The sequence below is a fragment of the Pristis pectinata genome, chromosome 10 (genome assembly GCF_009764475.1).
Source record: "Pristis pectinata isolate sPriPec2 chromosome 10, sPriPec2.1.pri, whole genome shotgun sequence".
Lineage (NCBI taxonomy): Eukaryota > Metazoa > Chordata > Chondrichthyes > Rhinopristiformes > Pristidae > Pristis > Pristis pectinata.
In genome coordinates this window covers 36800538-36828318 of record NC_067414.1, presented here as the reverse complement: position 1 = coordinate 36828318, position 27781 = coordinate 36800538, and the positions used below count along the sequence as shown (strand labels likewise).

The window sequence follows — 27781 nt, the reverse complement described above, 5'->3', positions numbered from 1 at the left end:
TCCTATAGCATGTGGGAGAAAACTGGAACACCCAGGGGAAATCTACGTGGTCACAGGGAAAATGCGCAAACATCACACAAGTACATCAATTTTCATGATGTTGTGGCCACTATTCTAGTTGTAGCCTGTTTATGCATTGTAAGAAGAAAACCTCAACATGGAGTTGAATACTGTTGCTGGATTAAAGTACCAGTGCAACCGGAATAAATTTGATAATACTTGAAAGAGAGAGAAAAAATACAGGGAGACGAGTGAAGGTGAAGGAGTGCATTTAATTAAATTGTTCTTCGAAAGAACCTTTGAAAACTCAATGGATCAACTGGCCTCCTTCCGTGTTCTACTATCCTGAGACCTGATTTTGAATTCCATTTCTCCTATTTTGCATAAACTGATGACTGATTCCTGCCTCCCCACCCCAGTTGTGCTGTTCTCTTCAACCAAATGAAAAAAATCATTGATGCATTGTAATTATTTTGGTATACTTTAAAAGTAAATAGATAATGGCTAAAATATGGTTAAATGAGACTTTTAGATTTGAAGAGCATTTAAATATAGCTGCATTATGAAGATAAGGCAAAGCTCCCTGTGGAAGTGGCTCTTGCAGGGACTGATCTTCAGGAATAATGCACAGCCTATCATTTTCAAGCCATACTGATCTTCACTGAAAACACCAGATCACAGTGTCACTACTGTGATAAGGTCATTTGGTTGATTCAGCCACTCCTTCTCATTAAATATGTGCAACTATTCACAGCCTTATTTAATCTACGGAGGAAGGCAAATGACCATACTCCAATACCTCCTTCTGATCATTATTCCTTAAGGTGATCTAGTCAAATTTCAGATCAGTTTTGTTTTAACTTAGAGCTTCTCAAGTCCTTGCTTTTTTCTTGCGTCTTCTTATATCTGTAATGCACTCCATTCAACGATAAATCATTAGAATTTTATTTACAGTGTGGTAACAGGCCCTTCCAGCCCAACGCGTCCACGCCGTCCATTTTAAACCCAAATTAACCTACCCGTATGTCTTTGGAATGTGGGAGGAAACCGGAGCACCCGGAGGGAACCCACGCAGACACAGGGAGAACGTACAAGCTCCTTACAGTCAGTGACGGGAATCGAACCCCGATCGCTGGAGCTGTAATAGCGTCACGCTAACCGCTACGTTACCGTGCCGCCCATGTTCACCGTTATTCATCTACTTGCAATCATTATTATTTTCCATGCAGTAACATGCTTGATCAAATGTATCTTTACCACCTCCTTGGAATTCCTAGCAAGTGTCCAGAAAATCCATCAGAATTAGCAAGGGTCATGTTGATTGGGTAAAAAAAAACACCCACACTGATTTCATAACAGGATTTTTAGCACAGTGGAAAATCCAAGCGAGCATGTCAAAACTGGAGGCACATGAAGAGAGAAAGAGAAATAAGCTATAAAATTTACTTGAAGAGTTAAAAACAAGCTCAGACAGTAGAGTCAAAGACAAGGCCTGATATCGTTGGAAGATTCAATATTACTGCTGCTTTCAACAAAAATTGCTGGAAACATTCAAGAGGTCAGGCAGCATAAGTGGAGAGAGAAACAGAGTTAATGTTTCAGGTCAATGACCCTATTAGGTACTTCCAATATTTTCTGTTTTTATTTCAGATTTCCAGTGTCTACAGATTTAGGTATTCAGTAACTGTGGATGTTTCCCCATGTGACTGATAGCACTTTTAGAATTCCTGTGCGTGTACATGCCATCTCTGAAGTCCTGAAGTTGCAGTTAGTTTTCTTTGCTGCTTTGCATTGGGGATTCATGCAATTCCCAGCAGTGCTTTGCCATTATTCTCAATGGAGGGAAATAGCAATGAGGGACTTTGGTAAAGTTAGACCATCTAAATTGTTTGAGCATTTATTAAGCATTTTTTATTTTTATATATTGCAGCTTTGAAAGGTTATATTTTTTGTTTTAATCAATTTAGTAGTTTTCGTTATTTTTGAATGTTTTTAAAGGTTGAGGAACTTTCAGAGTAATTGACCAAAGTAGGTGTGGCTTAGCTGGCCATTAAAGATCTTTTCACAATCTGGGGACAGGACTTGTTCTGTGCCCCTCCCCCTTCCCCCCACCCCCCACCCCCCTTCTCCCTCACCACATTATCACATTATAGTGCAGAAGGTCACATTTTCACATACAGGATCTCATCATGAGGATCACTTTTCATAAGTAGTAGCTGTTTGGATTGCTTAAGATAAGTTTAAAGTTTATTCAGATGTCAATGGTAAGATTAGATGGTTTACTATTGACTGTGAAATCTGGCCAACCTGTGTCAGCCTCGGCTCAGTGATAGCAGCTAAATCTAATTCCAGAGAATGAACTGGATAGTCCAAGAAGACATTTCATTGGGGTACTGTGAGATCATTGCACTGCTAAGATGCATTTTCCAAATGTGATGTTGAACTACAGAACTATTCATCCCTCTGAAGCAGCTCTAAAATATTTTGTAGCAGAGTAACTAATTTTCTCATTCTTCAAACCTCAATCCTTAACCAACATCACATAAAAACAGATTACCCAGTCATAAAGTGTTAAGGCACCTTGTGTACAAATTAGCTGCCTTGCTCCCTACATTATAACAATTGCTGCACTTCAAAATCATGTAATAGGCTATGAAGAACTTCAAGACAAACTGAAACCAAGATTCCTGGTGAGAACTGGACAATTGCTCCTGCCAGCAACACATGGGTACGAGATATTTTAGGTACATGCACCACATGGGCACCTGGGTGCTACAGTAGTGCCAATGTCCCTGAAGAAATTATGTACCTTTGTCTTAGCCTCCCATGCTCCAATAGGGTCAGTATTTCAGGGTGCCAGACGGCATAATCCTGAGGGAAATATCGGTATCAATATCCTTGAATTTTTGGAGACAGTTTTTCAAGTTTCAGAATTGTATTACTTGGATTTTATTTCCAGTTGTGTTTGCTTATTTCAGGGTGGCTTACTTTACAGGAAAATGAAAAATTATACAAAGGAACCAGAGTTTATCAAACCTGTCACTGTTAGTTTAAAAATGAATGGATGAAATATTGCATCAGATGAGTTCACAAGAACATCATATTTGAATTTTTTCACACTTTTAAATTGTTGACAAGGAAAAGTACCTTAGCCACAGTAAAAAGGAAATAACTTTAGACATGCTTGGTTATTGAAATTGTACAATATATATTAGTAATGAATGAGTTAATGCATTCACATGGATTTCCTTGACAATTTCAGTGAAAAATAAGTAGATAAAAGAACGTTAGCAAAATAATTGAAAGATTGAAGTGAGAATAAAAATTGCTAACAGATAAAAAATGCTATGAAAATAAATAGGTATATGTAATGCCTTGAAATCTTGCGGTAGTAAAAATAGTGAAACCATAGGTGTTTGCATCATGACTCTGTTAAACTGTCACCAACTTAGGGATTTCTGCAAAGTTTAACACAGAGATCCAAAAATTGCTCTCAGTGCTTCAGCCCACTTCCACAGCCTGTGCTGCCTTTTGCCGTCTCCAATGGTAAAAGGGAAATAATTTTAATTGATGTGAATATAAACTCTTTACAAACAAAGATCACTGTAAAATCTAAACAGAAAATACTGGAAACAGATGGCATCTGTGGAAAGAAAAACAGAATTAATGTTTGAGGTCCAGAATCGTTTGTCAGAACTTTGCAGTTTTCTGATTTTCACCCTGAACATGTGTTTTTGCTTGAGATTTAAGTGAGGTTTAATGCCGTACTGAACTTCAATTGCTGCTTAACAAACTATGTGGGAAAAGCAAACTAATTTTAAGAACAAGCTTTTAATTCCCTTACAAAATATTTCAAAATATGATGGATTTTAAAACAAGGAAATCCAGTAATATTTCAGTTTTACCTTTGTTTTATTGCTTCCTGGCTTGTTGTGAATTAGAATTCTTTAAAGACATAAGAGATTCTGCAGATGCTGGAATCTGGGGCAATGCACACAAAATGCTGGAGGAACTCAGCATGCCAGGTATCATCTATGGAGGGAAATAAACAGTCGCCGTTTCAAGTCGAGACCCTTCATCAGTCCTGATGAAGGGTCTCGACCCGAACGATGAAGGTGTCTTATGAAGGGTCTCAACCCGAAACGTCGACTGTTTATTTCCCTCGATAGATGCTACCTGACCTGCTGAGTTCCTCCTGCATTTTGTGTGTGTTGGATATTCATTGAGTTGATGCATCATAGCAGTTGAATTGAAGTTTGATGAAACGATGTTGTTAAGGAGGATGTTCCTTTCACACAGTCACAGATCTTCGAAGGGAGTTTTCTTCATGGTCAAAGATCAGTGCTGTTGCTTCACCTCGATTTGATTACTTTGAGGAGTGAGATAACCTAGGTGGTATTGCTCTCCCATTTAATGAGCTGAAATACCATGTGGAGAAAATGACTGTAGGTCATGAAAATTTATTCAAAATTATTTCAATTTCAATATTCTATATTTCAGATATTTTTGTCCAGTCATTTTTAGTGAGATCAAGATGTGGTGCCCCTAATAATAAGAATGAATGTGAACTTTGAGCAATATAGTAGGAACTATGACAGTTAAAGAAATTTAAGATATGTTAACAAACTAGAACTACATTTTTATAACATGTTATTCATGTTAGAGTCCAATGATATGCCACTTATGCTAGATCGAATTTACAATTTTAAGAAAAGTACTATAATGAATCAAAGTATATTAATACCCTTTTTTGGAATGCTTATTGTTGTTAGATGCGTTGAGATTAATGATTCAACAATAGTGTAAGCCCATAAAATAGTGTTGTATTGATGGATAAGTTCTCTTGGATTGGTATAATATGGGAGATTAACAGAAAATTAGATTTAACAAACAAGAATCCTGGGTTTAAAAATCCCTTGGATGCCAGTTTATTCCTATAAGAGTGATGCATGTTTAGGAATGCACAGGACTGCTTTTGATCTACTGGTGAGACAGGCAGCCCATATTCAAGGCAGCCCCACAGTTAGACGGCCTGTAATTCATAGGAGCTGCCAGCACCCTATTCTTATTATTACAATGAGGCATGACACCCAATTTTCCTCCTCTTTAACATAGATACACGGACTGTTTCTTTATAATTAATAGGCTGACATACGGAATCCCAAGCACTGGTACTCCCACATACAGAAGCTTGCATATTGAGAATGAGTTCAACTACCACAGCTCCATGTTGTGCCTCTAACCTCCTTTAATCATGGAGTCATGCAATACTGAAGGGTACCATTCAGCCCAGCATGCACACGCCAGCTCTATGAGACAGCGTTCCAATTAATCCACTTCTCTACTCTATACCAGCAGCCATGCAATTTTTTGTTCCTTTTCAAATACGTATACAATTTCTTTTATATCTTTCCAGTTCATAAGCAACACTCCTTGTGCTTTCTGTTGTAATAGGGGACAGAAAACTGATGAAATAATGAAATGTTCGGCCCCCATTCTAGATAAAACATGTCTGTTCATTATAATCATAATGAAACCCCAAACATCAGAAGAAACTGGAGATGCACACATTGCCAAAACCCAGATTCCTTAGAATATGAATCATTATCCAGTCATATTTTCCTTTGCAGGTTTATTGAGCTAAAGCTGATGCTTGTTGTATTTCTCAATTATGAATTCATAGAAACTGGGGTGGCTCAGAAACACAAACAAATTATATACTCAGCAGTGGAAAGTGGAAAGTGAAAAGTGGCCTCTATAAATTGCCGGAGATGCTGTGGGAGGTAAAGCTTATTATGAGTTAACAGGAGAGAATAATGCTAGATACCTAGTCTTTGGAAATTCAGCAAAAAAGAGCTTTGAAAGGACTAAAATTTATATATCTTCATCAGTTGCTGTTTTTGTGACATTATTGAGTGGCTTTTTACTAACATGAATAAAACAATGGATTAAGTGGAAAATGCAGGTCAGGGTGTAGTGTGTGAAAACTCGAATAAACACAATTTGCAAATACTACAAAACAAAAAAAAGGGCCAGCTTGAAGGGACTTGAACTGAAACGTTAACTATCCATTTCCCTCCATAAATGCTGCCCGACCCACTAAGTTCCTCCAGCAGTTTGCTTTTAGCTCTAGATTCCAGCATCTGCACTCTGTTGTGTCCCCATCTTTACCTTATTTACGAATCGCCTTTTTCACTATCCACCTGATTTTCAGTGCTGTCATTATTAGAGACACTTTAATTATATCCATGAATTATTTGATTCACATTTACATTAAAAGAGAATGTTAGATTATTCATCTAAGTGTTAAATTTTACATTGTTTGCAACAATAGAACAACTTTATGCAAAATTACAAACACCCAAAATAATTTTAAAGGCCCCATTTCATTTCTTGCAGAGCAGTAACAGCAGAATATGAAAGCCATTTCATTTTATTTCCTGTTGCTTACTATTAAGATTTTCCCAAAGGACAAGTACAGCTGTCTCATTCCAGTAGTAATGACCTAGTTTTATGACTTCTGTTGAATTAAAAGAAAAAAAACAGTAACGCTCTCTTTGTTGATGGTATAAAAACATGATGGAGATTTATGCCTGTTGCTTTTTCAGAATCTGCCTCATTAATTTTGTTGCTCACTGCATTTGTCATTTTCAGGTGACAGTCACTAACAGCGCGAAGGGGTGTGATTCACATTTCCGAGGCACCTCCAGCGCTGCTCCAATGGCCACAGGAGTCCTGGCATTGGTTTTGGAAGCCAAGTAAGTCCCACACTACTATTTGTGTTGTACCTGCCCTCTTTGTTTCTCCTTTTTGTCTCAACATAGCCACTTGTTTCTGAAGTTTTCACTCAACTGAAATCATGAAGGTAGCCAAACCCAGAGGGGTTGCCAATGACCCTGGCAGCAGAAATGTACAACATTAAAGGGTCAGGATGTGAAATATCATGATAACTTTGCTTATTTTCCCACCCCTCATTTTAAGATGGAGAACTTAAACATACAGCTTTATCATCCCAGGAGTCTGGAGAAAAGCTGACAAATCTCACAGTTGATGTTGGCAGTGAAGAGTATCAGTGCTCTCTTATTGTTATGTATCTGGGCTATTTAAACAGATACGGTTTCTTAAAGTCAACTAGATGAGGGGAGACAGGATAAATTTTGTAAATTCCATGCTCCCAGTAGGGAACCACACTTGAAGGACATGCAGGTCTGAAAATAAGTACTTCAGTACTGTATTCGAGCTCATCTCTGACTCATGTTCTCATCAAGCAAGGCTCACACTGTGAATGTGAGAGTGCTGTACTTGCCCAAACATTTTAGAAATGTGTCAAATCATCCTTATTAATAAAGGAACAGTGCCTTACTGAAATAGTGTTAGGCAAACCTTTTCCTTATTTCTTGTGGAAGAAGGAGTGTTTCGTGTTATTATATAGTGTGTGAAATTAGATACGCCTGAGATGCAAAGGAAGCTGAAAGAGATTTGTCAATCATTATATGGCATGCCTGATATCCACTTTAATGGAGCTGAACAGCAGCCCTGTAACCAGTGCAATACTGCTTGTTTTGCTTCCTTGGTCATGTTGAGAGGTGCCCCCCTTTCGCCCAACAATTCATTGATGGGGATGGTGGGGGCAGGTGCATGTCTTTCAGCCCGTGAGGTGTGTTCTATCATTGGATCAAAGCTGATGTGTATCTCAGCTAATCCATTATCTAGCCCCTTCTGGCTGGTAAACATCTATCATGCTCATGCCTAGAAGTATTAACTGAGCTAATACCTGCTGATTGTTCAGGGAGACAGTTCTACTCCTTTGCCATCTTTTGCGGGTATTGTTTTGGGAGCATTTCATTTGAAAAGCCTGGCCTTGATTGTATTTCCCCTTGACCAATAATTTACATCACTGAATTACTTATTGTAAATGCAATAAAAACATTTTATTGGCTATTTATACATGAAATCTTCCTCCAGCATTTTGTGTGTGTTGCTCCAGATTTGAGCATTTGCAGAATCTCTTGTGTCAGGGCCCTATTTTTGATATTTTCCTTGGACCAATCCTATAGATATGTCCTTGATCCCACAAATGTATCTTGTCCAGTTCCCAATTATTTTACAGTGAGCCCTGTGACTGAACACTATTTTTTGCTGTTGTATTTTAGGGATGACTAGGTCATATATCTAAACAAGACATAACAATTGAAACATGTACAGACTGAAAAGCAGACTTGATTTACAGTACTTGAGTCTTGAACTAATTCTCCTCCTTCAGAAGTGAAACAAATAACAGTGCTGAATTGGAAGTTAAACTAGAAAAGGCCCAGATATTGACTTATTTTGAAACTTATTGTGTCACTGTCACTCTCTGACTGCTGCAGATCTGCAGATGAGCAACAAAGTTATTATAAAACAAGTTGTAAAATACATCTGAAAAAAATAGTGATAATCAAAATAGAAATCTGCATCTCTTAAATCAAAATGAAATTATAATTAAATAGTTACACCTTTGGATGTGAAAATTTCACCTGCTCCATGGTGACTAGGATCAGTAATAATGTTCTTCATGGCTGCTCCAGGTATTCTATGTTGTTTCATGATCACTGTAATCTTTTTTGTGCAAGTGCACATGTTCCTTGCTTTGAACCCAAGCAATGCAAAGTATATACAGAAAGTATAAGTAATAATTTTTCACCAGTACAGTCATATTGCAAACATTACATCAGCCACTTTCTAACAGTATGCCATACTAGATGCACAAGTTCACTTTCACCTCTGTGTATATCGAGACATAGAGAGCTCTTGTATATGTGTAGATAGTTTATTCAAACCTTTGACTGTGCATTTGTTCCTTTGTCATACACATACATTATATATTTGCATACATTACAGTCAAAATTTACATTGATCTTTGATGTCCATCACACACTTTAAAGAATATGCAGAATCCCTGATTTCCCCTTACAGTTTATTTTTCATTTAAATTTAAATGCATTGCACACAAAACTAGAGCGCTTCAGGATCTAATTTCTACTTATTATAGCCATATTCTATGTAAATATTTTTTTCTAATATTTTGTACAATGCTTTTGCTTTCTATCATCCGAGAGAAATCTTCTCTGTCCTACTTTAAAAACATTTAATTTTTCAAGTAACTTTCCAATTAACCTCCACTGTACCTTTTCCACAGCTTTTATACCATCCCCAAAATCCCCAAAATCTGCTACCCTAAAGTCTACAACTTCAGCCTGAGATCCCAACCTGAGGTTGTGCGACTGTTGTCCCAATCCTAAAACCAGTTTTGTTTTTAATAACTTAACTGTTTGTATTGTCACATTTAATGATGTGTGTATTTACATATTAATCTCCCCCGCCCCTCAAGTTCAAAACCCAACATCTAATATTATTTCTTCATACTATCTTCCAAAATATCTTACTTCACACTTTGTGTATTTTGAACTACATTAGACCACCCTGTTTTCCTATCTACATAATTTTACAAAATTTCATAATCCTTCTTTAATATTACATGCAATTTCATTACAATGGTGAATTTTAGTATTATTCCTTCAATTGTCTAATGCTATTTTACTGTAAGTAACAGCAGCACAGGTGACTATGGACCACACTCACTATATCCTTCAGGTCCAAGAAACTTCCTTTACTTTCCTTCCTCCAATCTTTTCCTTCCTTGTTGCCCCATTAGGCACGATTGCATGAACTTTTTTTTGCCCTTACTCGCTTATGATTGTCACATGAGTTTTTTGAAAATCCTGAAATCTCATCCACTTCATTTTCTTTGTCTGTACTTGTTAATCCTGCAAGGAATTCAGTTAAATTGTTCAAATACAACCTATCTCTTAAAAAATCCATGCTGCCTAGCACTAATTAAATCATGTTTTTGCAAGAGATTAGTAATTTCATCCTGCATTGGAGACCATAGTGGTTTGCTGACAATTTAAGTAAGACTAACTAGCTTATAATTATCTCACATTTGCGACTCTCCTGTTCTTCTACATAGACTTTATTTCCGAAGAATTTTGGAAAAATATGGCTCGTGTGTCACCTTTACCTTCCCTTGGAATACCAGAATGTAAATTGACAGGCTCCAGTAATTTGTCTACATCTCATTTCAGTAACTGCTTTAATACCATACATCTTTAAATAATAATCTCCAGAAACTCTTTTACCAGTAGCCCTCCCTACTCCCAACCCCATGTCATGAAAAATACAACTCTTTGTTCGCAGAGTAATTTTTAAACCTTATCTTAAATTATTTTCCTGTCTGAGCCCACCATTCCCTCAATGTTTTCAAGGCTATGTCTCATCTGTGCCTAATTCAGTTACAATTTGTTGCTTCTGCTGTTGCTCATGGAACTCTGTGAGCAGCAGACAGAGGCTGCTGGAAATCAAGTTTAACTCAGTGCATGTCATGTTGCCTTTCATAGCTCATAAAATGCAGCAAAAGTGATTGGTCCAGTTAGGAAGATATTATGAAGACATCATTGCTCAATAATAAGATCACACAGCAAAAGATACTTTAGAGATGAATCAGGAGGTACAAATTATATTTGTATTTCTGACCCTATTTGTCAGTAAATTGCCTGACTAAAGCTGTAATGTTAATACAGTTATGGAGTCATAGAACCATACAACATGGAAATAGACCCTTCGGCCCACCATCAAACACCCATTTAAACCAGTCCTACACTAATCCTATTTTGTTTTATTCTCTCCACCTTCCCATCAACTCCACACAGATTCAACCAATGACCTGCAGTCTAGGGGTAATTTCCACCAGCCGGTTAACCTATCAACCAGCATGTCTTTGGGATGTGGGAAGAAAATGGAGTGTCTGAAGGAAATCCATGTGCAAACTCCACAGAGATGGGACTGAACCAGAGTCACCGGCACTGCAAAGCAGCAGCAATGCCGTGGTCCCACCCAAATGACGTTCCCTACATTGCGATTACATTTCTTCAAGTCACCTCAAAGCAACTGTTATGTCTTGAGCTTGCAGGAAGCAGCATCTTTTGAGTACCTTTTACCAGCCATGGAAATGGGTTTACCGTTTCTTTTGGCAGGAATCATGGTAGATTGCATCACCTAGCAGACATTCACTCCTTTGTCAGCAGAAAGGGAAAAAAATAATCCAATGTGAAATCATTGCTGGATTATTACAAATCAACTTGCCAAGATTTGTCGATGAATACAAACTAAGCAAACATAATTAGTTCTGAAGAAAAATTAAATGTGAACTGAAAGCATAAGTTCTGAAATTCTTTGCCTCACTCTCCTGTGGTAACCCAATTGGTTCAGAAGGAAGTTCCCTTTGGATTTATGGTGGGAATCAGAGGCGCCAACCATTAACTAAGAATGAGGGCAATGAATTCAGTGAAAAAATCCTCACACAAATTATAAGGGCACAAAGAATGCATTGTTTCTGAAGATGATGGTTGTAGTGTCACTTAGATACTTTGAAGGAGTGGAGATACTTTGGAAGTAAGACATTAAACCAAATAAATAGTGGCAGGAATAGACTTTTCAACCCCCTCTGCTTGTTCCACCATTCAATAAGATCATGGATGATCTCACTGTCACTTTTCTGCAGGAACCCAATGCAATATGATTTTCTAACAATCTAATGAGCTCTGCCTTGGATAGACTCGGCAATCACAATTGTACGTGGTAGAGAATCTGATAGATCCATTACCCTATAGTGAAGAAATTTCTTCTCATTTCTGTCCTGATTGTCTAATTGTTTATTCTGAGATTGTACCTCCTGTTTCTGGACACCCTAGCCAGGGGAAACATCATTGCCTGTCTAGCACCTTAACAATGATGTACATTTCAATGAGATCATCTCCCTGTCTCCTAAACTCCAGAGAATACAGATCCAGTCCACTTAATCTTCCCTCATACGACAAATCTACCATCTCAGGAATCAATTTGGTGGAAAAACACTGTATTCCCTTGATTACGTATATTCTTCCTTCAGGAAGGGAGACCAGAACCATGTACAGTAGGCCATGCCTGGTCTCACCAGGGCCCTATATATATCTGGAACAAACTATTTCTATTCTTGCACTCAAGTCCTCTTGCAATTAAGGCCGCCATCTTGTTTGCCTTTATAATTGCTTGATGTACCTACATATTAACTCTACATAATGCATGTACAATACCTTTCATTCTCTCACCATTTAAAATAATTCTCTGCCTTTCTATTTCTTTAATTTTGATTTTAATTTTAATCTATCAATGCAACAAGTAGAGGAAATTAGAATTAAAAGGATGGAGTTGCTGCAGCTAACATATTTAACACAACAGGTTTGATAGGCCAAGTGGCTTCCTCCCATGAGGAATGCACAGGTTGTAATTTATTATACAAATTATAATTTTAAAAATATAATAAACTGAGCAACATTCAATCAAGTTATCACTCCCAACCCAACTCATCATACCCATGAAAACTATTATATCAAACTCTATACATGGAATATAAATGAAGAGGTGACAACTTTCGGAGAATTTAGTATTTAACAATTGTGATTGCACTTTGAAATGATACTTGGAAAATTGAATTATATGGTTTAAACTAACTTCAGTTATACTATAATTTGACCTGCAGTGATATTGGGTTTTGTTTCAGTGGATGAGCATAAGCCTGGATATATTATAATCAGATCATATTGAATTATTCTGAAAATAAAATTTCTCAGAGTATTAATGCTAACATTTCACAAACTAAAATGTATCTAAATCCTTATTGAACTACTAAAAGAGTGCAGAAATCCATCTTATACCTTTTTGTAACATTGAAAGCAAATTGGTAAGAATCAATAAGAGCAAAGATGAATCAGTATTCTACTGGTAAAGAATTATCACCAGCTGTTCCTACTGGTGCACTCCCCCTTGGGACTGGAATGGCTCCAACTAGCGAACCCTGTATTAGCGCACCATTAGCTACAATTGATGCTCCTCATTTTAAGCACTGTTACCAGTATTGATAGAGCTCCTGCTGGCTGTTCTTTCTATTTAACCATTTTCTTGAGGAACTCATTCTTTGTCATTTTTGGACATAGCTTTTAAACCTGTTTTTTCATGATGCATGATTGTGTACAGTCCTAACCCTGGGCATTACACATTTTCTGCACAATTGGACCTTGACATTAATAGTTTAATCAGGAGGATCAGTAGGGAGAAAAGAGGAGAATAGGTAGCTTTTTGGGCTGATCTTAGGAAATGTTCATCAATTTTTTAGTAAGGTAGTAGAGTAAAAAACTTTCAATAAAGATCTAAGTGTGTGACATAATAGGGGCACTGGAATTTTTTGCAGATAGATGAGTTAGCTAATAAGTACTGAGTGGACCTGTGAACTTGTGGTTTTGCTGCTTGTTTATAGTAAAAGCTCACTTAAGTTTCTCTAAAGTTACTACTTCGCATTGGAATTTGATCTCTTCAGCATTCACATTGAAAATGAGACCTTGGAGGGAGAAATCTATCCATTTGGTTCCACTAAAATGTATGTGGGAAGATGGAATAGACAGCAGACAAAACTCTTCATGCAAATACATTAAGCAACTAAAGACAATTTTTTGCCTGGCACAGTTATCGAGGATACAAGATTGGCATCCTTGATAACTATTTTCTTACAACAATAAAGGAGACCATTTTGGCCCACCAAGTCTATGCCGGCTCACAGTGAAATCTTATTCCCTAACTCATTTTCCCCAATAACATATTCTTCTCAGATTCCCATAAATGCCCCCAGGTTCTCTCACTTGCCTACACATTAGCGGCAATTTACAGTGACCAGTTAACCTACCTTTGGGATGTGGTAAGACACCAGAGCACCCGGAAGAAACCCACACAGTCACAAGAGAAGGTGCAAACTCAACAAAGATAGCACAGGTGGTCAGGACTGGGTCACTCGAGCTATGAGGCAACAGCTGCATTGCCATGCCACTATAGTTGAGCTTGGGGCAGTTGGAAGAAGATTGCTTATATGTGTTCACATTGTTCAAATGTTTAACAATTGACACAGCTGCACCACTGTGCCACCCTTTTATGCAAATTTCTACTGGCTTATTTAATTTTCTTTGCTTTCCTCTTGATACACTCACACAAATATCCAATGTGTTCCTTAATGTTTTCTCTTAGTCTGTCAGCTTTCTGCATCCCTCCCAACCTCGCCCCCCCCGCCACTCCAATTCTCTTCTCCCATACCCAACCCTTTTCTCCCCTTCTCCCTTCCTGAAGACATTGGTTCTTTGCTCTGCATTGAGACTTCAGATAACTACAGGCAGTGGGTGGTTGCATCAATATTTGCTGACATAGCCCTTCCACTGAAACTATGTATTATGGCACTGTGGTTTTCCAGTGCAGCTGTATAAAATCAAGAGAATGCTGCTCGACTTGATTTACTTGTAAATCTTTGCAGAATCTGCCTCTGGTCAGGCAGTACACACCGTCAATCATCAAATATTTGAGTAATGTGACTCATATCACCAGTCTTCTTCCAAATGCCCCAAACACATTCCTTCGAAACTCTGAATTCAACTATAGTTTGCTGAGATCATTTTAGACATTTCTGCTAAAGCTATGCACCAACAGTTATAGTTTACACTATGGCATTCAGTGCTCTGTTGGTGATATGCGCTCAGAGGACTAAAAAAGGTCAAAAATAGAAAAGTTAACTATTTTTAACTGGTATCCACCAGCTGTAACCAACAGAAAGATCTGGATTGTGAATCTTTGCTCTCTCGTTATGTAATGTGTTGTGAAATTTCCTGAACTATGTTATCTTAATTTGTACTTTACAACATGCCAGAAGTAGGTCTACATTTCACTGTGTCAGTAAAAATTTTTGATGCAAGATGTTGGTATCTAATTTCCCATCAGTTGTATATATTTTCCATTGCTGTCTAATGTACAAATCTTCCTTAAATCCTGCAATTTGTTTTTAATTTTTTGCTGGGCATCTGTAGATCTGTAGATTACATCCACCATTTGCACTTTGGTTTCACAAACGTGACTCAATCTCTGCTCATTTGCCACCATTCCTCAGTCCCCATAAATATCACTGTGACACACCATTACAGAGATCGGAGTGCTTCATCATAGAAACCTGCTGTCATTCAGCCATCCTGTTATATAGTTGTGCATCTCACAGCTACATTAGCAGCATTTGGGAGATTTATACCAGTTTGCTGGTTTGTTAGATGTTTAAGGATTATTTTCACAGGTACACCATGATTGACATATTTATTTTTGTTGCTAACAAGTCCATTCTTACTAGACGTGCATATTTTCACCAGCAGTCCATGATTAGCAAGCAAAAGCATGCCGTTCAAATTTATTGCTGAAGAGGAATTCCTTATGTTTTACTGAAGTCAGCTGAAAGGTAGACTCATTTAAAGCCAATATTTTAATGAGTGAATTCTATTTTACTAGGCTTAGTAAAATGTAAAGTAGGTTCTGTTGGTATCAGACAGTTCATTGTTTGTGATATGTTTTGCCTTCCTGTCTCCTTTGCCAGCAGCTACACTATGATATAACTTCTGCTCTCCCAGAAAAGTTAAATACTAAAGTGGTCATTTGGTCATGTGTCAGTAAAAGATTTTAGATGTAAAATGTAGGTAGCTAATTCCGAAGAAGTTGTATTTGCAATCCTGTGGTAACTCAGATGGGTATGAGGGGGTCGGGCATACTTAATTCTTGCGCAGATGTGATAAGTCACTTCTGCAGCTTGCCTGAAGCCATCGAACAAAAGCTTGTAGGATCCTCAAGTTTGGACCTATGTCAGCATAAATTGAGTTAGTTCCCAAGTGAGTGACAAACTACTCCCTCTCCACCCATGCCCCAATCACATTGGCCCTTGAAAACCCAGAAGTTCCATGAGAAAGTTTCATGAGATATTGTCAGGTATAAGTTGAGAGGATGGTGGTTGAATATGTAACCAGAATCCTACCTGTTTTATCCCTGTGATCTGTGTGCCCAATCACAGGCTCATATGGAAATAAATTGGACAGTCCTTGGGTGGCAAAGGTCTGTCAAATTGTCTCCATCTTCCCAACCCCCTGATTTTCCACGGCTAGTTACCTGCTTCTCAGATGAGATGTGGGTGGGTAACAGATAAAAATAGTTATCTCATTTTCGACATTTTTTAGACAGTGAAAAATGATAATCAGCAAAGGAGTTCTGAATGCCATCAGAGGATTCCAAGAAAATATGGCACCTTGTTACTGGAAATAGCTGTGCAGTGAAAACTCCAATTAGAATAACATTTAGGGCACATTTGCAAACCTGGATCACTTATTAATTAACTGAAACTAAAGTGACAGTTAACATTACAATAATAATAATGCTGATAAAATCATTGATCTTTGTTCGTTTAATTAATTAGGCCATCCTATATTTGTATGATAACTGTTTATTTCTAACCAAAAGAATTAAATGTACCCATGTGCCCAATCAATTAAGACTGAAAGCCAACTTTAAATATCAGGGTTAGATATCTTTCCCAGGGTAAGCTAGAGGCCTTAGGTTTAAAGTGAGAAGGGGAAGATTTAAAGGGTTACCTGAAGGGCAAGTTCTTCACACAGGGGTGCCAGAGGAAGTAGTTTACAATGTTTAAAAGAAAGACACTTGGATTAAGGATAGTCAGCATGGCTTTATGTGTGGGATATCATATTTTACAAATTTGATTGAGTTTTTTGACAAAGTAACCAAGAAGGTCAATGAGGACAGGGGAGTAGGTGTAGTCTATGTGGATTTCAGTAAGGCCTTTGATAAGGTTCTGTATGATAAGCTGCTATGAAAATCAGATCACATGGGGTCCAGGGAGAGCTAGCTAATTGGATACACAATTGGCTTGATAGTAGGAAGCAGTGGGTGATGGTGGAAAATTGTTTATCAGACTGGAGGCCGGTGACTAGTGGTGTTCCCGAGGGGTTGGTGCTAGACCCATTGCTGTTTGTCATCTCTTTCAATGATTTGGATGAGAATGTGCAAGGCATGGTTAGTAAGTTTGCAGATGACACTAAAATAGTTCGTATTGTTGACAGCGACGATGGTTATCATGATTCACAGAGGGGTCTTGATCAGCTGGGTAAGTGGACCGAGGAATAGCAAATGGAGTTTAATTTGGATAACTGCAAGGTGTTGCATTTTGGGAAGACAAATGTGCGTAGGACTTTCGCACTTAGCGGTAGGGACCTGGGGAGTGTTGTAGAACAGAGAGACCTGGGAGTACAAGTACATGGTTCCCTGAAAGTGGAGCCACAGGTTGTCAGGGTGTTGAGAAAGGATATTGGCACGCTCGTCTTCATCAGTCAGGACATGGAGTATAGAACTTGGGATGTCATGTTATAGAGTCATAGAGCAATACAGCATGGATTCAGGCCTTTCGGCCCAACGAGTCCATAATGACCATGATGCACACCCAGCTAGTCCCAATTTCCTGCATTTGGCCCATATTGCTCCATGCTCCTCCCCTCCATGTACCTATTTAAATGCTTCCTAAGTGATACTATTGTACTTGCCTCAACCACTTCCCCTCACAGCTCATTCCATATACTCACCACCCTCTGCATGAAAAATTTGGTCCTTTTTAAATCTTTCCCGTCTCACCCTAAACCTATAACCCCAAGTTTTGTACTCCCCTACCCTGGGGAAAAGACTGTTACCATCCACTTTATCTATGCCCCTCATAATTTTAAACACTTCTATAAGGTTGCCCCTCGTTCTCCGACATTCCAAGGAATAAAGACCTATCCTGGCCAACCTCTCCCTGTAACTCAGGCCTTATAGTACTGGCAACATCCTCGTAAATCTCCTCTGCACTCTTTCCAGTTTAACCATGTCTTTTCTATGACAGGATGATCAAAACTGTACACAGTACTCTAAGTGTGGCCTCACCAACAACTTATACAACTGCAGTTGTACAAGACATTGGTGAGGCTGCATTTGGAATATTGTGTTCAGTTTTGATCACCCTGCTATAGGAAAGATGCCATTAAGCTGGACCAAATGCGGGCAAATAGGACTAGCTTAGATGGGAGTCTTGGTCAGCATGGACCAGTTGGGCTGAATGGCCAGTTTCCATAGTGTATGATTGTATGACTCTATAAAACACATTTTGGAAGCTTGTGTTGCTGTGCTGTGTGCCATCCCTGAAACTACCAACCTAATTTCTTTCTTTCAGCGTCATGAATGAATTTTCTTACCCCCGAGTTGAAGGTGTCTTCTGAAATGGGTTGATTTATTTTTGGCACACAATTGTTTAACAGCCCAACTGATCCATGCCGACCAAGATTCCAACAGGTACATGGAAATATTTAGAGGGATATGGGCTAAATGCAGGCAAATGGACTAGCAGGAGGCTAGTAGTACTACTAATAGGCACCTTGGTTGGCATAGATGAGTTGGGCTGAAGGATCTATTTTCATGCTGTATAACTCTATGACTCTAAGCATGATGGGACTCAACTCTATGTGTTGGGTTTGAGTTGAGTTGGTTGTATTGTCTGATAAAACATTTGGGTTTGGGTCAGGTTGGACAGACTCAGTATTTTATCCAGATCAAGATGATCTGCATGAGTCCTGTGTTTTTGGTCAGCACATAAATAGCATGTTTGAGATTGTTACATATATAGTGCTCGTTGGGTTGGTTATGGAAAAAGTTGTGAGTCCTCAGGCTGAGGTCAGGTTTAGTTTGGGATTTGCTTTTATCCCTGAGCGGTTCTCCATTCAGGATGGCTCCTGCTTTCCTGTCTGCATTTCCATAAGCAAGTGATGCTAAGGGTAGGAACTCAATGAAATGAAAGAATCAAACTTGGACTGTGCTTTTACACAGTCTTGCATATTGGTTCAATTACAATCCAGTTATGCCATGTTCAAATATATTCAAGGTTGATCTTGATAGATTTTCGGGCAGTAAAGGAATCAGATGATATGGGCATCATGCAGGAAAGTAGACCTGAGTTAGAACATTAGACATGACCTTATTGAAAGGTGAATCAATCATGAGGGATCATGTGACCTGCTCCTTCTTTGATATATTATATTCTCACCAGGATTGAAACTTACATTTCCTACCAGTACATTCACATCTCAAACATTACCAATTTAACCCATTTGTACAGATAGCATAGGCTTCTTTCTTATTGGTACACTGTTCTGGCCTGCAGTGGTTTACTATCACCACAGGTTCGTATGTTCTTGTATTGATGTGCTGTGTGCCATCCCTGAAACTACCAACCTAATTTCTTTCTTTCAGTGCCATGAATGAATTTTCTTACCTCAGAGTTGAAGGTGTCTTCTGAAATGGGTCGATTTATTTTTGGCACACAATTGTTTAACAGAATATTCTGTATAAAATATTAAGAAATCATTATCCTATGAATGAAAACACAATTCTTTTTATGTTAGAAATTCTTTTTATATCAGGAAAAGAGAGTCTGCAGGAAAGTAAATGATGTAACTGAGTAAAGATGAAAAATTATTTTTTCTGGAAAATAAGGTATTAATAGTAAATTCCATAAGTTAAAACACCATTAGAAACAAAACGCTGAACACAAAGAAAGTTAAACTATGCAACAGGGTGAGTAAAATTAATATTTTGTTATGTATCAAATTATATTTGAATTATTTACCTCACTAGTTTGGAATCTATATTTTATTGCAAAGACTATTCCTGATATTTGCATACCTTATCTTCTATAATATTAAGCATAAAGTGAAACTGAAATTGACAAAACAAGGTGATCAAGTGAGATTTAAATATCCAAAAAGCCTGCATTGAACCAAAAACTGAGCAATGTCACATTGAATGCATTTTAATCAACAATGAATAACTTGGTCTTAGTAATAAAATGTGTTAGAAAGAAACATGATTAAACTTGCTGTTTTACATGGAATGTTGCAACAATAATATCTTATGGTTTAAAGACTAAAAGGGAGACTATTATAGGTCTCAAGATTCTATTTCTATAGTGTAAAAATTATGAAGAACAATAAAATCTGCGACAAGGGAATGTGCTGTAAACACGATAAAAGGAAGTTCTCCCCCACCCCCAACATCCCTTAGTCTTTTTTTAAAAGTCCTGACACAGTCAAGGTGATGGCCAATTTTAGCCACTCAGTTATCCATCACTTCTCTCAGCTGGGCATGCTCCATCATATGCAACAGCCTCATGAATTTATGCATCAAGCTGTGCAGCCAGTCGTGCCGAGGGCCTTGGTGACAAGCAAAATTGCTGTGCGCCTCATTTAGCTGTTTATTGCGCCAGAGTAAGTGTTGCAGCTGTCATCCTGAGATGGGATGATAGTGCTCGTTAATAGACAAGACTGGCAAGAAATGATGGACGCCACAGTGAGAAACACTCATCTGCCTACAAGCACCACAAGCACAAAAAAAATCATACTGAAACATATCGTTTCATATCATTGACAGCTGAGTTAAAAATAGTAAATTCACTAGCCCTGTTCACCTAAATTGCCACCACATTTAAAACAGGATACTGCCCACCTGATTTGGTTTGAGGTTTTATGTGATCATTCCCCTCTTTTTACCCTCTCTTTAATTTCAGCAGAGTAAGGGCTTAATAAATATCAGTTTATCATTTTCCACTCCTTCTATGCTGTGTCAGTGTCTTACAAATATATTAAAACCTCAGATTTAATGTGACAGCATTCTATTTATTGGCCAACATGAGCATTCTGCATTGCTCTCAGAATATAACCTTCCCAACATAAAACTTGAACAAACTAAAAGCTTCCTATGAACTGGGTTTTCATCTCTTTACTTTTTCTCTTATATAAAAAAAATTGCTCACTTTAAATATTTTCAGCTGTCTATCATAGTCTTGATTAAGGTTTGTTAGAAATGCAGTAGTTCCTCATTAAAATACTCTCTGATGTGGTATGACCTTCTGTTACAACATGCATTCTTTATGGCTTCTTTGTTAATAGAGAAAACACCCTCGCTGTAAATTCAATGATGTGGTGTCCCTGGATTATAGGCCTATTTTTGTACGGCTGCCAATGATATTGTTACAAAATGGGATGAGTCTCTACAGTATGAGAAGGCTGTCAGTGAGTGAGGCTACTTTCTAATTGGTGTTCCTCTGAGTTAATTTTGTAAAAAGACAATTACTCCAGAGGCACAAGGTCTGTCAAGGCCCTTTCATTTGCTTAACAGAAATTTGGAAAGCATTCTGAAACTGAGGTGAATGAATTTTAGGAATCCCAGTACACTCACCCCCAGAAATGCAGAAAAAAAAGCTGTCAGGCTTGATGTAGTTCCTCTTTCCTCAACACAAAGTCAATGTCATCAGGTGGGATTCCACTTAGTTTTGGAATCAGGGGCTGATATTTTGGAATAAGAAATAAACCAAGGCAAAACCCTTCCAAGTGGATCTGTGGACAAACCCATCTGGTACAATCCAAGTCATCCTCAACATAAGAAGTGTCTCCTCTTTCCCCATTCTAGCTTTGACCAAAAGAAAATGCTATATGGAGTCACAATCTGCTATACAAGAGTACATGTGCCACTATTTTGTCTTACTAAACATTAATTTTCCTCTGTAATGTATAGTGACAGCTGAGTTGTTGCCCTGGGTGGCTGGATTCACATCAACAAGATAAAATTATTTGCACAAGGCAGTGTAACATGCATCCTATAACATAGAATTTCCCATCACTCCTTCAAAAAGGAAAAATAATTGCCAGTACTGGAGTGATATCTATCTAGTCTGATTAAGCATGGGAGAATGTTAATCCTTGGTGATCTAGCATTAGCATTTAAACTTTTCAAAAAAATATGCACCTATTTGTGAATGGTTCAATCCTGGAATGTCTATTTTTTGTCAGCTTTAACTATTGCAGGTCAGGTTTTGCAAGAACTGAGGTAAAATTCACTGTAGCAATCACCAACTCCACTCTTTCAAGACTGGCATTTCATTGTAGGTTCTCACCCCAGCTGCCTGCCTGGCCTTGTTGCATTAATGGTATCAGTAAACTGAATCATAAAGAACTTGGTCCTACAGAGATATGGAGAATGGCTGCCAAGAACAGAAGCAGGGAATATTAAGTATTCCATTTATCAGTGTTATAATTAATTTCAAACAAATGACTGTGCCAGGTGAACATAACAGACTTTCATCTGTTTATTTAGATTTTTCACACAAATCGACTCTATCCATTGTAGCTGATTTTCTTCTGTGAAGCTCTTGGGAAGGATCCTGTTGCATTGCCCAGGATTTCTTCCAGTCAGGCAAAGATGGAGAGCCTCCTGTTAAAACAAATGTAGGGAAAGCACAGTAATGCTAATGAGGTAAAAGATGGAATCCACAGCCATCCAGCCTTTATTTTCCCTGTGCAAAGAGAACATTTTGACTGGCGCTCAGAAGCAGAGGATTTGGAGCTTGTGTCATGTCAATGCCTGGTCAGAAGTGCAGGCAATTAAGAGCAAAAATGGGGATCACCACTGGAAACAGCCAGAGGGACATGAGTTGGTGATCATTCCTGCTTCTATGGGAGCCACAGCTGCATTTCAGCCTCCGTTTCCTGACACAAGATGCTGCATCTAAAGAGGCACATAATGGGGTCCTGTTGTCCTCAGTGAAAGTGAATCAGAGAATGTTGTCCTCATCTTTTGCTATGGATTAACAACATCACAGTCCTCTGCTGCTGTGGATGGATGACTACAAAAGATGAATGCAATGTGAAGCTGCCTTTGGAAGCTGACTGTGTCCATAATAATACATTTAACAAGTAATCAAAACAATTCTCCTAATTTTCAATTTATTCCATAAAAGTTTCTATTACTTTTGGAACCGTTATTATGTACCATGGAGAATTCTTTATAAAGTCCAGTAATTACTCAATTTGAATTAAATTGTTGATTCCTTTTTTTCAAGTGCAAATTTTATTTTAAAATAGATTTAATTGTTGAATGAAAGGCCATGTTTAGGCAAATAAGCTAAGTGATGTCAGGTTGTTTTTGCTTTCAGTGGTAAAATGAAGGCATTGTGAGTTGGGAGCAAAGGTGAAATCACTGACTGTGTGAAGAATGGACCTTTGTTTATTCCTCCCTATGTTTTTCTGTTAGAAATTTATCTTGATGCTCAGCTTTCCTTTTAAACAAGAAGTAGCTGGAATTCTTGTTGTTTTCACTATATTACTTGGAAGCTTATTGCCGTTTTAGGAACGTGCCAGAGTTGCTTTTCATTGTTTTACTAACATCACCAGCTAATGTATTAGAATATTTTGTTCATCATGTTGTGATACTACATTTCAATGAGCTATACTTTTGTGACATGCACTTGGAAACACATTTTGCAAATCTGACTCTCTGTCATGCAGCAATATCCCCTGCTAAAACCTTTATTTTTAGTTTGTTATTATATTCTCCATATCCCCAATCACATGTCTCTTTAACAAACCTGAAAGGTCAGCTGAGAAACTTCCTTTCAAGCCTTTGTCTAAATGTTAGGCCTGAATAACATTTCCCTCACCGCTTTCATTCTATAAAAATACGTGATTTTGCTACCTTCTGTTGTATGGTGCCCAATATCCAACTAGATCTCCTCAATGGCTCTGCTAAATCTAGAAGCACATTGGCCAACTGATTGCATTTGCAAGTCCTGTTCTACCATTTCACAGCCAATACATTAAAGTACCGAATGACAGTGCTATCACAAGCAGGTCTGTCATACCTATTGAACCTATTCACTTCATAGATGGTTAAAGTTAGTTAAAGCTTTCAATGAACCGCAGCAGGAATACCATGAGCAGCTCTTCAATTAAAACTGAAGCACCGGCACATTAAATGGCAATGCCACTAATACTGTGGAATGGAAATTCATCTTGGGCACTTGTGCAGATCAGGAGATAATAAATAATCCGTTTGCTTAAAAGTCTTTCTGATTTTCTATTGACCCTTTGGCACAACCACCCAACAAATACCTATTTATACTTGGAAGCACTGTGCAGTCATTAGAGATTGCGGATAATTTAAACTCAGTATAATGCAGCTTTCTTCTAAGGTAGTGCAACCACTCCAGTTCTAAGGTGCCTGAATAGACATTGTGCCAGGTGGGACAGAATGTTCTTGATGTGGTAGATGGGTGAGTAGTTTGAGATGTAAAACATGGACCATAGAACAGTACAGCACAGGCCCTTTGGTCCACATCTTAATGCTGAACACGATGCCAAAATAAACTAAATCTCTTCTGCCTGCACATGATCCATATCCCTCCATTTCCTGCATCTGTCTATCAAAAAGCCTCTCAAATACTACTATTGTATCTGCTTCCACCACTACCCCTGGCAGCTCATTCCAGGCATCCACCACTCTCTATGTTAAAAAAACTTGCCCAGAACATCTCTTAGTTCTGCACTCCTATTATTTACACATGGTCTCTGTCCTCCTAGTATAAAGTTCAGTGCCTCCAAGATTCTGAGTGGTCATAGATCAGGGATTGTCATGAGTCAGTTTGGGTGTTATGTTTTTTCCACGAGACTTTAACAAAGCATAATGTTGTAATAATAATGTGGTTTCAATTCCAATGGACATTCTTGTCCATTGAGCAGCAGGTATTCTGCTCTGTGTGAGATTGAAAAAGTAAATGTGCATCGTGAAAATGAATTATGAAAAAAAAACTCTATTGTGATGCTGAATCTGATTTGGATCCAATAACTTCATTGTTATACTAGCAACAGAAGTAGGAGTGCTCCTCTTGTCAGCAGTATATGTGAAAGGTAACAGGTTCAAATTGAAAGGAGCCATTCAAAACAAATGTTTGCTATTTGGATACACAAGAGACACTGCAGATCCTGGAAATCTGGAGCAACACCCACAAGATGCTGGAGGAACACTTCTTGCTTGCTGTTTGACTGGCAATAACATTGTTGTTCTTGGCTTTTCTCGAATATTCAAGTTTAAGTCTTATTCATTAATGGAATCAAAAACATTACTTGGTCCAGTAAGAAAGCAGATTTAAAATTCACTCTTCCAATGATCTAAAATATTAAAAGCTTCCCCCCCCCACCCCACCCCACCCCACACAACATCTCTGTGTGTGTCTGAAAGTTGTGTTTAATGAATGACATTTCAGTCCCTCACTCCGTCAAGCTTAGAAGCTCCTTCAAACCAATATCCTGATCGTATCATTAGAACTTTCTGTTTAAATAGAAGTATTCAAAGAAATTTAACTGGGAGAAAAAATATAAAAAGGTGTTAAAAAGGCGTTGATCAGAATTCTCCAGGATAGCTTGATATTTTCAAAAATTGTCATAATGGTACTACTTGCTGTTTATAGTAGGTGGGGAGTGGAATTGGGTTGGGGGAGGTGAGACCCAGTGGATGTATGCCACAGTGTTTCCATAGTGAACTTCATTGTCCATATTCATGTGTGTCTATCGTATTCCAATTTGTTTGGGTATTTCACTGCAATAGCTAAAATATGCAAATGCATGAACTACATAAAAGAGTCACTACTGTTCTAAACATTACCTCCTGGTGTCTGAGAACAGTCTGAGTGCTATTCCCAAGTGCTTATGCATTACTTAAACACAGGCTCCCCACTGAGTGCAGTCATTTCAGAACTGCCTGTGTAACATTTAGAATGGGGCTGCACGTCCAGCTTTACCTTTCCTGGAAGCTGTTTTTAGAAACAGAAGTCCAGATTCCATAATTTTAGCTTTCTTGAAAGGACAAATAATTTTTTTTCATTTTCGGCATCAGAATATCTGCCATAACGTTACTTAACTAACACGAAAATGTACAAATGCATTCTGCAAACTGGTATTTTTGAATTAATATCAAAACTTAATATTGTAGCTCATATCCCTCATCACAAAGTTTTTGCACTGATGAAAATAAGAAAACATACAGTTTAATATAGACTTTTCCTTGTAAATGTCTGCAAAGTAGCAAATGACATATTTACAGAAATCCACAGAGCACTTGTATTTAATGAAAGCATTCAACAGTCTTTCTGTATAATGGTCTAAATAGCTAATTATTTACTGAAACTGAATTACACCTGATTAGTAACTAAGAGTACATTTAGTTGAATGTCCCTGTTCAAGCAATGATTTGGTTGCAGGACACTGTCAGAGTCTGATCACAAAGCAACTCAGAACAAAATGAATACCAGATATATCTTTGTATGTTGTTGCTTTATCGGGAGTATGGCACTTATATAGAGCAAGCTGGTATACTGGAGTTGCTTGTACACTTATATACATGCTCCCTTTAGGGATCAGGATCATTTGACTCTGATTCCTTGAATTTGGAATATGACAGTTCATCCTACAGGGATGGTCCTTGCATGGTTTTTGAGCCTTTATGGGTAAGGGTGTTGCTGATTTATGACTGTATTCTGAATTTGCACATTCTCAGTATGCTTCATTTGATCCAATTCTGCAGTTTCTCAGATTTCATGCTTTGGTTGATAATCTAATACAAACCCATGGCCAGTATGCGGAAACTCTGTAATAATGCTTGGCTCTCCATCAGAAGTGCCAAAGTTGATGAAGCACTTACCGTCCTGAATTCATGCAACTTCATGGGTTGCAATGCAAGCTCTTGTGTGCTTTGACTTTGGCCATTTTAGTGCCCTGGACTTTAATCATGCAGGTCAGTATTGGATTCCCATTTTCCTTTTGAAGGCAAATCATGACTGAATGGCCTAAGCCCGTCACTACCCGACACTTATACCCACACTATGCAGCCAGTCTCACGGTCAGTCAAGTTGCAAACCTAATCCTGCCTTTTGTGATTCTGAAGCACTGGTATGTAGGGAGTGATATGGCTTTTGAAAGTAAGGGTGTTTAGTTCTCAGGAAGAGGTTCCAGATGTCCCTGTGCCTTTTGAGCTTGGTGCAGCCTGAAAGCATTATTGGTTCAGGCAAAAATATTACACCTTCCTCTATGCTGTGGGTGAGGTTAGACATTGCCATGGTTGTTTGTTGAAGTGAGGGCCATAGAACACTTTAAAAATAAATATTGGCTTTGATGGCATGAAACAGACATAGCAAGCAAGCCCCACATCAAATTACTTAGACCTGAAGCTTGGATCACTGCTGGCAATTCCCTGCCTCTGTGGGACGCTGGGGATGGTGGGATGCAGATTGGTTAGGGAGATAACCATGTGGGAGTGAGCAACAGTCTTCATCACTGCACTGGAGCCCGTGGCGGATCTTTTCTACTTGGTGTTGTTCAATAAACTGAACATTTTAGTGACTTTGAGGTGAGGTGCAAGGACATAAGAAGCAGCAAAGCTACAGAGATCTACTGCGAGGAGGGATTGTATGGCATAAGTATGAACGCATAAAATATAGCATTGCTATTCGCATCAGTGCCTCAGTATTATTGAAAGAAAACCAACAGGGATATTTCAGCCAGAAACCTAGATTTTGTTTTAAGAACATCATTTTCTTTAAATTCAAAAAAAGAGCTTTTGATTTCCTTCTTCATTTGGAAGAGTGGTTGGATTCCATTGTAAAACAGCATATTTAAAATACATATTTGAAATGCATGAAATATATAACTAAGCTGCATGCTGCAAAGATAAAAGTACCAAGGCAACAATTTAATTTTATGAAAGAAAAAGATTAAAGAAGAGAAACCATTTGCTCTTGGGCTCTGGTCGCCAGTCTTTGTTGTATTTAAAAGGAAAGAATGGGGAAATACGGGAAAAAAATGCAGGAACAGCAGCATATGTGATCATAAAAGACTGTGTGAGTATAGAGGCTTAGCGTGTTAAAGCTGGAAACTATACTTGG

The 27781-nt window shown here is 38.1% G+C and overlaps 1 protein-coding gene across 1 annotated transcript in view; it reads left to right on the top strand.

Annotated features, from left to right (window-relative positions):
• LOC127575191 (PC3-like endoprotease variant B) overlaps window positions 1–27781 on the top strand; it is a 452025-nt gene that overhangs the window by 19693 nt on the left and 404551 nt on the right. Inside the window, exon 4 of the mRNA XM_052024893.1 lies at window positions 6655–6758. Coding sequence (XP_051880853.1) covers window positions 6655–6758 — 104 coding nt within the window. The remainder of the gene's footprint in view (window positions 1–6654; window positions 6759–27781) is intronic.